Source organism: Podarcis pityusensis (assembly GCF_964106645.2).
Source record: "Podarcis pityusensis genome assembly, chromosome: Z".
Taxonomy (NCBI): Eukaryota; Metazoa; Chordata; class Lepidosauria; order Squamata; family Lacertidae; genus Podarcis; species Podarcis pityusensis.
Genome location: NC_138044.1, coordinates 45,565,073 through 45,580,066, shown reverse-complemented (window position 1 = coordinate 45,580,066; position 14,994 = coordinate 45,565,073). Strand labels below are relative to the sequence as shown.

At 46.1% G+C, this 14,994-nt stretch overlaps 1 protein-coding gene across 9 annotated transcripts in view; it reads right to left on the bottom strand.

The window, feature by feature from the left end:
• The window catches only part of ATP11C (ATPase phospholipid transporting 11C (ATP11C blood group)), a 100,585-nt gene that overhangs the window by 43,340 nt on the left and 42,251 nt on the right, over nt 1–14,994 (bottom strand). For all 9 annotated transcript variants that reach the window (XR_013981475.1, XM_080990053.1, XM_080990058.1 and 6 more), the window contains exons 4-14: nt 14,508–14,588; nt 14,217–14,324; nt 13,434–13,562; nt 9,115–9,218; nt 7,185–7,235; nt 6,806–6,870; nt 5,252–5,333; nt 2,978–3,128; nt 2,671–2,868; nt 580–720; nt 151–308 (exon numbers count right to left, since the gene is read on the bottom strand). Coding sequence is in view for 8 of the 9 variants with exons in the window: in XM_080990053.1 (XP_080846179.1) it covers nt 151–308; nt 580–720; nt 2,671–2,868; nt 2,978–3,128; nt 5,252–5,333; nt 6,806–6,870; nt 7,185–7,235; nt 9,115–9,218; nt 13,434–13,562; nt 14,217–14,324; nt 14,508–14,588 (1,268 nt within the window). In the remaining variant the exon portion in view is untranslated. The remainder of the gene's footprint in view (nt 1–150; nt 309–579; nt 721–2,670; nt 2,869–2,977; nt 3,129–5,251; nt 5,334–6,805; nt 6,871–7,184; nt 7,236–9,114; nt 9,219–13,433; nt 13,563–14,216; nt 14,325–14,507; nt 14,589–14,994) is intronic.

Here is a 14,994-nt window from a genome sequence, read left to right as displayed (position 1 = left end):
TTCTTTACACTCTCAGTATCCAAAAATGGAGTGTGTCCACCTGTGAGCATAATGGCCTCACGAGGAACATTTGTGTACCGTTCAATACAACTGAGTGGGAAGATAGATGTACTGGGAAGGGAGTGGCCTTGCCTCCGAAGACATCCTTACTTTTGAGCTCCTTGCAGCAAAGCAATCTCGTCTGGGGAAGCGGCAACATACTTGCTCGTGCTGCCTGTCTGCGACCCCCCTGAATCCATTTCGTCTTTCTGCTGGACCTGAACTGTGTGGCAGAGGCACAAAGCACGAAGGAACAGCTCTTCGCGGTTCTGGGGAAGGGATGTAACAAAAGGAAACGAGCACGTTAGCAAGCAGGCTTCCTGTTCCAGGGATACAAGGAATAAACACGGAGACATCGTCACAGGACCAGCTGCTTCCAGTGCAACAGCAGTCAAATTTTAGTCTTGCTCCACCCCACCCCCCACCCCCCGCGACAAGACAGTGTGCAACCCGCACATACAATACCACAAAAAGCTTGTCTAAGTACTCTTGCAGCCCTCTTGGTACAGGAAGTTGGGCTGCCCTGCACTGGATGCTTACCTTCTCTGCTTTTCCATGACCCTTCAATCCATCGACCTCTGTAATGGAATCTCCATACTTGTAGCCGTCAATGCTGCACTCAATGAACTCCATTGTGTTTTCTGTTAAAGTCCCCGTTTTATCAGAAAACACATACTCAACCTAAAAGAAAAAGAGAAATGGCTCCCAGTTAACGAGAAACAAAACCCTTTGCTCTTTCCCCAACCGGTGGCATCTATAGGAAAAGGAGGCCCACTTCACTTTTATATATGTGTTAAGACACGCTTTAGGAAGTGGCTTGAATGCTAGAATTAAAACATGCCTGTTACATTCTGATTTATGCCACACATTTCCTGCAATGGCCCCTGATTCTTTACACTGTTTTCATTTTTATCCTGCTCATTCTTCAAAGACAGATATACACTGGTACCTCCCCCCCCCCCCCGTGATGATCTAGTTTCATCTCACTGTCCAGGTGAGCAAGCAAGTTAGTTGTTTTCACGTTCCTGGCCAGAAACTAATTTTCTTGGAGGGCCACTTGGAAAATGGAAGAAAAGCAGAGTTGAGCTACAATTTCCATCAGCATTGATCACTGGCTGTGTTGGCTGAGGCCGAAAACTGTGGGAGCCTGCAGTCTGGAGGGACACAAGTTTCCCATCCCTGAAGCAAAGGGTGGAGAACCAAGGCTCCATCCCTCCATGTGGCCTACTGACAAGTCCACTTCACAGAGAACCCATTCCCTCCCCAGATGGGAGAAGACAGGCCATTGGGAGGGAGAATTTGGCCGAGATCTTCTGGCTGCTGAGCCATGCCTTACACAGCAGCAAGCAGTGAAGCCCAACTGCCCAAGAAAGGGAAAAACAAAAAAGTCAAACCAAGTTTCTATTTGCAAGAAAAACAGTCCCGCTGCAAAAGGAGGAGAAGAAGCGATTTTAAAAATTAAAAGCAGCACGACTAGGAGGATCAGCTGACATGTGAACAGCATGGGATTGGGAGCCTGACATTTCCCTGCATGGTAACAAGCACGCAAATCCTGTTTAGTGAGGCTAATTATAGCATCCAGCACTCAGGGGCCCAAAGAATCAATCTTTAGCGCTAATGCATATTTAAATACTCTAAAAAGAAATCCTGTGTTGAAAGGAACACGAGAACCTAGAAGTCTCAGGTTCTGTTAAGGCCAGATGATTACGTCTTGGCTGGCTAAACGGCCTTTTAGAGCCACTGCACTGGCAGGAAATCTCCTATCTTCTCCCTGACATGTTTGCTCGGCTTGTTTCACAACCAAGCCATGCTTTCTTTTGTTTTGATAGTTGCAATATGCTTTTCTATAGTTGCATTGTTCTCATTAGGGAGGGCAGAAATAAACAGGATCTAACTGAGAAGAGAATGCTAATGGAATATCAAAGTAAAGGTGATCTTCTACTTGGATTGATGGTCAAATCTTGAGCTCTCAGTATTTTGGAACTTGGAAGCAATTCTAAATTGATTTGGGCTACAACCCTAACCGCACCAGTAAGCCTCACTGAATTCAGAAAGACTTACTTCCAAACAGGACTGAGTTGTCAGGGTTAAGTAGACAGTTCTTTTTTGAGTCCAGAACTTTAGTGAAAAAAATGTGAGCTCTGAAGGATTATTATTATGTTGTGGGCTGGGGGGGGGGGGAGAATTGGTACTTATTTTTTCTGCAGAAAATCTGTTGTTCCACAAGGACCTTTGGAAGAATGAATGGATGCCGACTGCAGATTCAGTATTAGTCAAGCTTAGCACAGTGTGAGTTTTTAGCATTACTTATAAATAACAAGGACAATTAACTTGCTGAAGCACATCACTCACTCTCCATGGCATCTGCAGCTTCTCCAATGCAATCTGAAAACTTCACAAGCAAATTACTCTGATTAGCATGTAAAAATTAGTCCATTTTTACCTTGGGGAAATTTTCCAGTTTGGATTTTTCTGGAAAACCCATGTCACTACTGACACTTCAGGTCAGTTCTCATCAAAATTCAATACAGTGGTAGTTGAATCATTTTAACTTGGACCAACAGATCGTAAGACACTAACTGCAGTGGGGAGGAGGGAAAGGTGAGAAAAAGGAAAAGAGATGCTTCTGACCTGGCCCAGCTCTTCATTGAGGTCAGAGGTGTTCACTAAGGCTCCTTCATTGCAGCTCACATCATACATCTCTTTGTCCCATGAAATGAAGAAGGAGCCCAGGAATTTCTGCATCTCGACTGTCACGTACATGGAGACAGGGATGATGAAATTGAAGAGAACCATGAAGGACAGGAAATCGGTGAACATTTTTAAGAGCTAGAGAGAACAGAAAGATTGACTGGACTGTTGTTTTAAAAAGTACACAAGGGCAAACGCTAACGAATACAGCGGTGGCGGCAATCAAAGCTGAAGCAAGCCCAGTTACCTTGAAGGCTTCTTTGTCCTTTTGGGTTCTCTGGTTGTACCAAGGCTCGTCGTGAAATGGAACGCTTTGCCAGACGTACTTCAGAGTTGTGCATATTATAGCCTTGCCCACAAGAATGCATAAATAAACGATCAAGAACATGTTGATCGATCTGGAAAGGCAAAGTGTTAAAAAAGAATCACAGTGGTTTATAGTATTACGCAAGCAGTGGGAAAACTCTATGCTGATAGGGACCTGAAATAAACAATTCCAAGACTTATAAAGGTACAATACACCCCAAGGTTTTGCAGCCATCCAGCCTTGTTTCAAGAGAATTGCACCAGCATTAGACCCCTCACTTGAATTAAACCACATTACGCTCATGCGTATGTGAGGCTCTCTTTTGAAAAGCGTTTGAGACATGCAACTGATAGACGATGCACTGGCCTGACTGCTACCTTGAGACAGATGGCAGAGAATATTGGGGGGCAGGGGAGGTACTGCACTGGATACCTATTTATTTCTGGAGTCTCCTTCTTTGGAGGTCTTTAAGCAGAGGCTTGACAACCATATGTCAGGAGTGCTCTGATGGTGTTTCCTGCTTGGCAGGGGGTTGGACTCGATGGCCCTTGTGGTCTCTTCCAACTCTATGATTCTATGATTAATCCAAAATGTTGATGTAAACCTTAGCAGGGGTGGGGAACTGGAACTCCCCTAACCCCCATGCCAAAGCTGATGGGTAGGTACGGCAGCCCGCTCATCAGATAAGCGACATGACGCTTTGAAGCACTTACAATCATAGAATCATAGAACTGCAGAGTTGGAAGCGACCCCAAGGATCATCTAAGCCCAACCCCCTGCAATGCATGATTCTCAGCTGAAGCATTCATGACGGCCAGGCAGGACCTCAAAGCACCGTGGAGGGACCCATGCATGGTGCTCTGAAGTCCTGCTGATCAGCTGGTCACCCATGCTGCAGAAAACACTTTTGTTTCAGCCCAGCCCAGCCTCCTGCCCACCTGCCCACACGTGATTCAATCGTTTATTTATTCAGTGCATTTATATGCTGCCTTTCTGGCAAAGAACCCAAGGCAGTTTACAATTTTAAAGGACGAAAAAGAATTATTTAGCATTCGAAGTTTAAACCTGACTGGGGCGAGAAGCCAATCCAGGCTCTGTGTTGTTGTTGTTGTTACATACATATGGTCATACATGATGCCAGGTGATTTGTGGGTGGGCATGGCTTGGCCAGAACAGAGTGGAGTGCAAAACAGGGAGGCCAGGCAGGGCTGTGAAACTGGTGAGGGATACAATAGCTCCTAAACACAGCCACTGAGGCACTCCAGTTAATTTCTATAGAAATTCCAGGGAGGAAACCAAGTGTTGGGGCTTTACAAAGAGGTGAGACCACCTGGGGGCCTCAGATTCAAGGTGGGGGCAGGATGACTGCAGCATTATCAGCAATCCAGTTCGGGATCCAATGAATCCTGGGCTGGCTAAAGCCTTTCCCACCTCCAGAATGCCTTGTTCTGCTGGTAGGGATTCCTTCTACCTTCCCACACATTTGGAAGGCATGCAGAGAGGGACATGGCACAAGGTAGTCCAGTCCAACCTTACCCTTTCACACACAGCGCATGTCTTATACAGGGCGTGTGTGTGTGGGGGGTGTAAATTACCATCCCTCTTCAATTTTACAAATACCATATTTACTCGAATCTAATTTGGCCTTTTTTGGCCAAATTACGTTGCAAAAATTAAGGTGCACATTACATTCGGGCAAATACGGAATGTGTTACCACCACAAAGCTGGGCTTTTCTTCTTCAGCGTGTGCCATGTTCGAAACTCCCATTTTTCTAGGCACATTTTGCAACAGGGGATTTCATTAGCGTGAGCAGTTTCTGAGCTCTGGGTGCGATTTCAGATTAAAACTGCCACTGTTGGAAGGAAAGAAGGAGCTTTTTTCTGCCTCCCCACTTCCAGCTACTCTCTGAAGACTGGAGAAAGGATCCTCATAAGAATATTGGGGGGTGCATGCGCAGGGGAAGGACTAGACCATGTGAAAAATTAACATAGTGTTTTAGCTGCAGTGCATTCAATTTCAGAACTGCTTTCTTGTTTTTTAAAAAAGTGCGCCTAGACATTCCATTGTTGTGCCTTAGCTCCTAGCTTTCATATCTCAGTTTCCAACACTGGGTGTGTCTGAGACAAAGGAAGACAGTTGAAGTACTATATACACAATCCAATTAAACAACAGTTGACTCAAAAGAGATTTACAATATGTCCAGATAACCTACTTTTCAACTGCAGATCGCTTCTGGGATTTTCCTTGGTAGTTCAAAGCCATTTTGGTTTCCATTCCAGTATAGACTGCGACTCCTACAAAAATCAAAGCCACCGGTGAAGCGCCCTGCAAACATTCACCTACCTGCTCCTTCCTAGGAAGGAAGTTTCACAATGACGAGTCCACGTAGGCAAGTACATGGGCTCATTCATGTTCCAGAGCAACTGGTAGTCAGAGACATAATAAATGTAATAAACAGTTCATACTGCATGGAAGAATCATTCTCACTTGGTTGAAAATGAAGTCACAATTGATGAGCTTAAGCGCAGGATAGAAGAAGAAGTACAACCTTGTGGTTGCCCCCTGTCATGTTATTTTGGGAGATGAATTCAAACCAGAAATTTAGGTTTGCACGGTTCAAGCAGATTAAAGTGCTCTATCGCACTGGCACAACAAATCTGCTTAAGAATTTTTCTTTTCTTTTTTAATCACTCTTTGCGCTTAGGGAAGTGATGGGTTAATGCACTGGGAAATGTGGTAAGATCTGAAAAACCCATTAAATGCACTGAGATATGAGGTAAGACCCTGCAAGCAAATCAGAATAAAGATCAGACATCATCCAACCACTGTGCATGCTTTGTGCAAGCAAACCAAGATGGTAAAGGTAAAGAGACCCCTGACCGTTAGGTCCAGTCGTGACCGACTCTGGGGTTGCGGCGCTCATCTCACTTTACTGGCCGAGGGAGCCGGCGTACAGCTTCCGGGTCATGTGGCCAGCATGACTAAGCCGCTTCTGGCGAACCAGAGCAGCGCACGGAAACACCGTTTACCTTCCCACCGGAGCGATACCTATTTATCTACTTGCACTTTGACGTGCTTTCGAACTGCTAGGTTAGCAGGAGCTCACCCCGTCGCGGGGATTCAAACCGCTGACCTTCTGATCAGCAAGTCCTCTGTGGTTTAACCCACAGCACCACCCACATCCCTCTCAAACCAAGATAAGTGCCCATTTAAAAAGATTGCCTGTGTGAGCCCTTAAGTCAAAAGTAAATCCCACTAATTTAAAATGTGTATTACTAGTGATTAAATATGCATAGGAACCCAGCCCAAAACTTTTGTTTGGGGCAGGAAATAAACACCACACAAATTTGAGACTTCAGCCTTCTTCCCAACGGGTCCTCCCAGGAGATAAGCAGGTGGGTCCCTCTTGGTCGTTCCACCTCCATCAAAAGTTTGGGCGGGGTGGTGGTAACGGCCCAAGAGACAGCGCCTGGGGTGGCAGCCCCTAAACCTTGGGATTCCTTCCCTACAGAGATGTGTCTGGCACCTTCACTAGGCAGGATTTTGGTGAATGCTGAAGATGCATCACTTCACCCTGACCTATGGCGCCTGAGATGTGTGTTTCCAACGCCCAGCCCATTCCCGTGACTGTAACATGTTTTAACGGCCTTTAACTTCAAATTGTTGTAATGTGCCCTGGGAGAGGCTGGTGAAGGGCAGGTCTTAGATTCAATGCTAATAATAAGCATGGCTTAAATAAACTGGAAAATGTCAAACAGTTGCTTACCATAGATCCTAGGAGTGTTTTTTAATGTCGCTCCCTTCAGCAACAGGTTCTCGGGACCCAGTGCCCTAGAATGAAGTCAGACTATTAGGCCACTTACAAAAGGAAAGAAGGGGGGGGAGAGAGAGAGAGAGAAGATTCATTCTGAAAATATCAACTAATATGGCAATGGTAAGGGGGAAGCAAGACAACACCACTAAGACGGTTTCATTAATGTGCAGGGAAAGTGAAAAATCAGTGCAAGGGATAAAGAGCAGTCAAACATCAAGCTGCTGATGTCAGCAATAGCCTTTAGGGAGGCGACAAGAGGCCAGCTAATTAATTACGAAACAGAAGCCCCCCAAAGCATAGTGATAATGAACTAACAAAACAGATGACTAACCTGGCTACTGGCTCTTGACCGTCCTTGTAGATGGTAATTCGGCCCACAAACCTGCAATGAGAGATGGGCACAAGAGGTTGCTTATTAAGCCCTGCTGGTAATTTGTAGGAGAGCCGCCGCAAATGATCAATGAACAAAAGAGGAGAGAGAAAAGCAAAGATGGGTAAGGACTGCAGAGCTCTCAGAAACACCTGTTCCACAAAGCAGTGGTGGGGAATCTCATCCCTGGGGGCCCCCGAATGTGGCCCTCCTAGCCCCCCAATTGGCCCTTGGGGCATTCCCAAGGCCCCACCGTTCTCCAGGCCACACCCCTCACCTGGCTTCTCATCAGAGATTTTATTTATTTGTTTTTGTTTGTTTATTAAAATAGTATACCGCCCTTCCTCCTTAGTTCTTAGGATGGTTCACAACATGGAATTACAATATAAAAACACAATATGCGTAATAAAAAGAAGAATAAAAAGGTTTTGTGCCCCGGAACTGTGATAAGGCATTATTTCTTCCCTAGGTGGAGGAAGGGGGTGTTTGTGCGGTGTGCTTGTGTGTAGAAACGGCTGGCCTGTCAGGAAGGTAACTTACTGTAGAAAGTTGAAAGCCACATTTGCCACTCCACCCACTTTACCTGTGGCCCCACAGCTCCTAGAAGCTGGACCATGGTGGAAGGAGCCCTCAGGCTGATTAAGGTTCTTCCAAACATTTGTGCACTGTGTGCTATGCAAATCCAGCGAGTTATTCACCAATAAGTCACTCTGGGCAGCTCCCATCATATATAAAAACATAGCAAGACATTAAACCCTAAAAAGCTTCCCTATACAGGGCTGCCTTCAGATGTTTCCTAATGTTACATAATTACCCATCTCCTTAACATCTGATGGGAGGGCGTTCCATGGGGTGGGTGCCACTACCGAGAAGGATAAGGAAGGAACAATGGGGATGGATGGATGGATGGATGGATGGATATATATGGCACAGAAGTGCCAGAGACTAAATTTGTGAGAACCATGTTTTAAGGCATTTATTTTACAAGCAGTTATTCATCAGTCTCCAACCCACCATCCTCCCTAGCATTTGCTAAACGCACATCTACCAAGCGCCTGCATTTGCTAGATGCTGCAGAAAAAGATTAAAAAGGCAGAGTCTGCCTTTAACCCGTTTATAGGCTGTGAGCTCAAAGACATGACACACTTGGGAAGGAGAATCAATAGCAGGCCAGGGAAAGGGGTCGGTCCCTCCCTCCCATGCATGAGAAAGGGGAGGGGGGAGTGGCAACTGGGTCAGGCAGGCCAATGGATGGAAAGGGACTTGTTCGACATTTGCCTAAGGGCAATTAGACCAGGATCAATTTCAGAATATAATGAAGCACAGTCAACTGTGCTTCATTAAATTCGGGATTGAATCGAATTCTCAAAAAGAGATAATCTCAAATGATAAGGGTCATTTAGTAACTGCACTGCATGCAAAAGGCCCCAGGTTCAGTTCCTAGCACCTTCAGGAAGGTTGGGAAAGATCTTTGTTTGAAACCCTGCAGAGATCATAGAAACATAATCTTAAAGTTGGGTGGGACCCAAGGATCATCTAGTCCAACCCCCTAAAGCATCCATGACAGATGGCCACCAAGATGCTATTTTAAGACAGACAGATGCTGCCTGTCAGTGTACACAACTGTGAGCAAGATGGACCAACAAGGCACGATCCTAATCTCTAATCCTGGCTGCCTGATCTCCCAGGAAACGGTGCAGATCCAGCTCGCAGCTGGTTAATGCAAATAAAATAGCAAACAGAAAGCTTTGACACAGTCGAAGCAGAACCTACCATGCACCTCAAAGCCCAACTCGTGAGCCCAGTCCTGGGACAAGACAGACACATGGTGGTGCATGCCTCCAAAAAGAAAAAAAAGGCAAGGAAATAAACGTTGCGTTTCAGAACTTACTTGTAGAGGTCTGGCTGAGGCTGTTCACATTCTATTGTAGCAGTAAGGCAATCTATGGCTTGGCATGTATGGAGTTTGGCAGTATCCTGCACAGTGTAGTGAGTCTAGAAGGGAGACGGAAATGCAAAATCTGTTAAGCAGCTGTTTACTGTCCCTAGAGTACACAGACCGTTTTGCACAGTGGGCGATTCTAACAAGCTACAGAGCTCATGTGGTGCTTTGATTGCTGGAAATGCTACTAGGAATTGGTTTTAGCTGATCTGTGTTTTAGCCATCTTCGAGAGGCTCATTATTACTATCGCTACTGCTGCGTTAGCTGTAATTTTATTGCTGAGTTTTTAAAGGCCTTTTATCCCAGCTCGATCAGTGAGATCATCCAGAGGAAAACGGCTGGTTGCTTCCTGTATTACAGAGGCTTGACGTGACACCCACTAGAAATTGGGCATTTAGCGTCATCGGTCTTATGCTGTGGAATGCTCTTCCAACACAGACTCAGCAGGCACCCTCACTTTTGACTTTCCTGGAGATATTTTTACATCAACAGGTCTATGCAGCTGCTTAAAAAATCTTCGATTAGCCAATCATTTAACTATTTTTTAATATTTTACTGTATGTAATTGCTATGCACTACCATGCTATATTCTATGAACAGGTGGTATATAAATACCTTTTATAAATATAAAATAATGAACCTATTTGCAAGCTACCACAAGAATCCTTTTGGCATAAAGCAAGACACAAGTGCTTCAGTAACTAACCAACTCAGTAAACCTATTAAATTAAAATGCATGTTGAGCCAATTATTTGCTCCTACAATACAGAAATAAGCTGGAAATTTACAGATAGATCCTATGCAAAATAGATGCCTGTCTCCTCCTTGTGGGGTTGCAGTTCCAGTTGAGCAGAGTAACTCATGCAGTTCCATTTACTTGCTTTCCATGCTGAACAAAATCTTAATTCAGGGATGGGGAACCTGTGACCTTTTAGCTGCTGTTGGACTCCAGCTCCTATCAGTGATTGGCCATGGAGCAGGGATGATGGGAGCTGGAGTCTAGCAGCAGCTACAGGTGTCACATCCGTGGACTAATAGGTTGATTCCAGAGACCTGTTGAAGAACAGTCCATCAGCTTCTCCAGGTTTCATGAAAAGCTGCAGATGCTTCAACAGGTGTTCTGTGTTCCCTGTTCCCCTGAGTGCTGGCCTAGGATCTCTCAAAGGTAATCGGGTGAGAGAATTAAATGTCAGTGGAGGAGGGAGAGCTATTCTAGGCATCCCTGGCTACGCAGATACTTCTTGATTAAATTAGAAAGCAGACAAAGGGTTTAAAATTCTCCATTTTAAGAGGTTCTATTTCTAGACACTATTCGGGTGTTGTAAATCACTTCTGTCAGCAGGAGACACTGCCGTGATCCATCTTCATAAACAAAACTCACCCAGATGCTTCCCTAGCTCGTTATCTCTAAATTTTCCTCGTTTCAAGCTGGATGAGAAACAGCTCTATTGCATCAACGGTGGGAGATGATGAATGGCATTAAAAGCACAGACATTTTCACAACTTGGAGGTTAAGCTCTTGGGCTTTGCGCTTCCTTGCCAAAGATTTATAGAAAAAGCTCATTAAACATTTTAAGTACATTCCTTCTCAGGCACATCCTGTTGCACCTTGTTCTTGCAAAACAAGATACAGGACATGCTTTGGAGGAAAGTTGAAGGGGGAAAAGAGTGTGTGTGTGAGGGGAGAATCAGCATGACTTGCTTGCGGTAACAGTGGATGAGAGGAAGACGAGCTGGCTAGATCACACCAGTGGCCACTCCAGTCCACCATCCTGTTCTCAGAGTGGCCAATCAGATGACAACAGGAAGCGTGCAAGCAGGACATGAGCACTCCTCACTTTTGTGGTTTGCAGCAACCGGTGTTCAGAAGAACACTGACTCCGAGCATGGGAGAAGAGCATAGCCATTGCGCCTAGTGGCCACTGGCAGCCCTATCGCCCGTGAATTTGTCTGATCCTCTTTTAAAGACATCCACGGCCATCACTGCCTCCTATGAGCGTGTATGCCATAGTTTAACCATGTGCCAGAAAAACACCAGTGTTCTATTATGTTATAATGTCTCTCTCTCTCACACACACATGTACACCAAAGTTCAATGATATTTTATCTGGCAATGTACAGAAAATGGAATGGTTCATATGGCTGGGTGCGTGTGTACATGCACAAGAGAGAGAGAGAGAAAGACAGACAGACAGACAGACAGACAGACAGACAGACAGAGAATCTTCCATAGGATAATGGTCCCGGGCTCTGCTATCTTTCAAAAGGAAATTTGAAACAGTAAATCATAGGATGGGAGATCTTATTGCTATTATCAGCCAGACTTCATGTTATGAATCATATTGCATATGAAGTAAGATCAAAATATCGAACCTTCAGAACAACAGATATACCTGTGTTTCAATAGCTATTGCTGAGACAGTGTATAACATACACAGAGGCGCTATTGTATTTTTAAAATGGTATTTTGTACAACTATTAAAAATGGGCAGATAGTAAAATTGATTAGTTATTCACCTAGAGATAAACCTAAGCCTTCCATCATTTAACACGAGAAGCGCCTGGTGGATCAGGCCCACGGCCCATCTAGTCTAGCATACTGTTCTTGTTCTGGCCAACCAGCTGCCTGTGCAAGACCAGGGAGCAGAAGGGGAGCTCAGCAGCCCTTGGTTTCCAGGAACTGCTATTCAGAAGCATCGCTGCCTTTCAGACTTGTGATTTAACTGATTCCTGCATTTTTGCAGGGCAAATGTTTGCTCAGAATGGCAACAACTATTTCCAGTTTTATTTTATTTTTTTGTGATATCGTAATAGGCTGCAGGGAGTGGGTGCTTGAGGGCCACATGCCAATTGTGCGGCTGGGGCTTGTGCGCGCACACACACAGAGGTCTCCCTGCTGAGACTGAGAAGTGCAGCTGCTCCCAACACACACCAGTGGCAAAAGATCTCACTCTGCCCAGCCTGCATAACAGTAACTGGGTGGGCCAAGAGAAGTGCAATTTACATTTGGAGGAAGGTGCTCAGGGATGACCCCCACTGCAATCATGATCTCCTCAGCGGCAGGGGTAGGCAACCTAAGGTCCGTGGGCCGGATGCGGCCCAATCGCCTTCTCAATCCGGCCCATGGACGGTTGGGGAATCAGTGTGTTTTTACATGAGTAGAATGTGTGCTTTTATTTAAAATGCATCTCTGGGTTATTTGTGGAGCATAGGAATTCGTTCATTCCCCCCCTCAAAATATAGTCCAGCCCTCCACACGGTCTAAGGGACGGTGGACCGGCCCACGGCTGAAAAAGGTTGCTGACCCCTGCCTCAGCCCATCAAGCAGCAGTTCATAAGGCACACCCCTGCCAGACAGCAAAATTCACTGGTGGGTGGTGAATTTGGCAGTGGTGGGTGTCTTGTGCATCTGTGGCTGGCTGCATGGAAGACCTGTGAAGGTTGCATGAATCCCATGGTTTATCCACCTTTGCATTGAATGGAGAAGGTGCTCCATCAGCGGCTATTAGAGAAATCCACATTCAGAGACAAGGCGCTGCTGAATCCCCCCCAAAAGGTGCGGTGGCTTGATCTGCCCAGTGGCGTAGCTAGCTGCTCAGGCGCCCAGGGCAGCACAAATGCCCTGCACACAGGGGCAGGGCAAGCCACCCACGGGGCAGGGTAAGCCAGGGCAGAGCAGGCTGTGCGGAACCTCCATGGAGTCCACAAGCCCCACGTTGCCGTTTCGGGCAGTGCGGAGCCTGCAGGGGTCCGAGCCACCACATCACTCCTCGAGAGAGACGTGTGGCTCGGGTGCGCTGCAGGCCAGGCCCCGTGGTCACCCCCCTCAGTGATGACACCCGGGGGTGGACCGCACCCCCCTTCCTACGCCACCGGATCTGCCCTCACAGAAAACAGGATGCTGAACCTTTCATCTGACCCAGAAGGCATGCTCTTATAATCCCATGTAAGCTGTGGACCAGATAGGAGCCTGCCGTTCATGAGAGAAGGACTGTGGTGTAGCTCTGTGAGGGCCACACATGACCATACGCTCCCCAGCACAAAAATATCCTGTCATATAGAATTAGCAAGTCGGGAAGAGAGCATGGCTGAAAGGGAATGCATTACACTTTCCTTTGTGTGACAGGTACGCACAGTCAGTCACTCTTGATTCGCAGCCTAGAGACTGCGCTGTGTCAAAGCTTTGGAAAGCCAAGATTTACCGCTTCAAAGCTTAGTGAAGATAAAAGGGCTGCAGGTCAGATGTGCTGTTTACCCATTCTGTTACCTTGACATTTGATTCTCCATCCAAACTAGCTGTAGTGACATAACAACACCCGTCCTTGTGAGTTGATGCGAGGAAGATCAGGTCGCATGGGAAGGTTTCATCTGACTTTACTTCTACTATGTCGCCAACCTTAAAGACCAGAACAAATAAATGTCAACATGCTGCAGAAATGTTTGCTTAGATGTACTTATTTAGAGCATCACCCCCCCCCCCCACACTCTTCAGCTGAAAAGGCTTTATTGATATAAATCAACAACAGAGAAGTGAAGAAGGCATCTAAATCTAAAAGCTTTCTGTCGTGCTGGGAGCGGGGGTGGGGGGGAGCTCATGTAGGGTACACACATTCCTGCCTCTGAGCACCATCCCCAGAATGTAGCCTTCACACAAGTCACAATCATGCTGCATTACAGAAGAGGAAAAAGCCTTCTGCCAAGTGGAATGGCAGAGGAGGGATGAAGATCTGTCTCCTCCACCAAGCTTGCTCACTCGCCTGCACAGAACCCCTTGCTGCCTATGGCTCCCTGCGGTTGAAGGCAAGGCCCCAAACTATTTCCAACGTGCAGAAACCTCATTTGTCTTTGCTATAAAACACACAAGTGCTTCAGCCCATTCCCAGCCACCCCAACCAGCCAGAGGGGACCAGCCGGAGTCCATCGGTAAGCACGAATGCAAGGTTTTAATAACAACTCTCCCTGCACTCACACCCCGCCCTCCGCCTTTCGCTGCAGGCTCCCTGGAGCTTCCCAGTGCCCCGAAAGCTTGCTCCCCTCTTTCATACCACACCTTGATTCCTTCGCACTCCTTCTTCACTTGCTTTGCATCCTCAATCACCAGGACGGTGCTTTTGTTTACTTCTTTGTCAGCCCTGTGCCGCAGCCAATCCTCATAACCCTGGAGGGATAAATTAAGGAGCAGGGGGCGGAAGTCGTCACAATCAAGAAACAAGAGAAAGGGAAACAAAGAAAAAAGAGGTGAGGGAGAGCCCTTCCTCAGGTATTTAGAAGAGCTCTAAATTGATAATCCTCTTTTTTCAATTACTTTTTTTGGGGTAAGGGGGCGGGAGAATGAAAGTACCTGTTTAATAGCTGTAATGGTAATAACAAAGAATAGAGGAAGTCCGCTCGTGACGGGGCTGGTTGGTGTGTCTACTATGACCTGCGGAAGAGGGGGAAATGCAAGTTATTGGGGGAGATTTAAAGAAAAGGATATTTGCTGGTTTGATGTCCTCAGCTTTTATAAGCAACAAACGTAAACTGACGCTGCAACGTGGAAAACACAGGAAAACACCAGAGCGTGCATGTCATTGTCATTGCTTTTTAATGAACTGCATCTGTTTATGTGCATTTTTTTCTGTATAATAATGTATTCGGACTTCTGTTTTACAGCGTGTGGTGAATCACTGGTAGCCAGTGCCTAGTAAGTTTTGATAATGATGTGGCAAAGTTTTCCATTCATTCAAATGGCAGAGGTGTCTTCCAGATAAGAAGAAAAGCACCCATGTATATTCTTCATGCCCACTTTCTTGCTGGGAAGAGCTTGTGAAGGGATCTCTTTGGGTGTC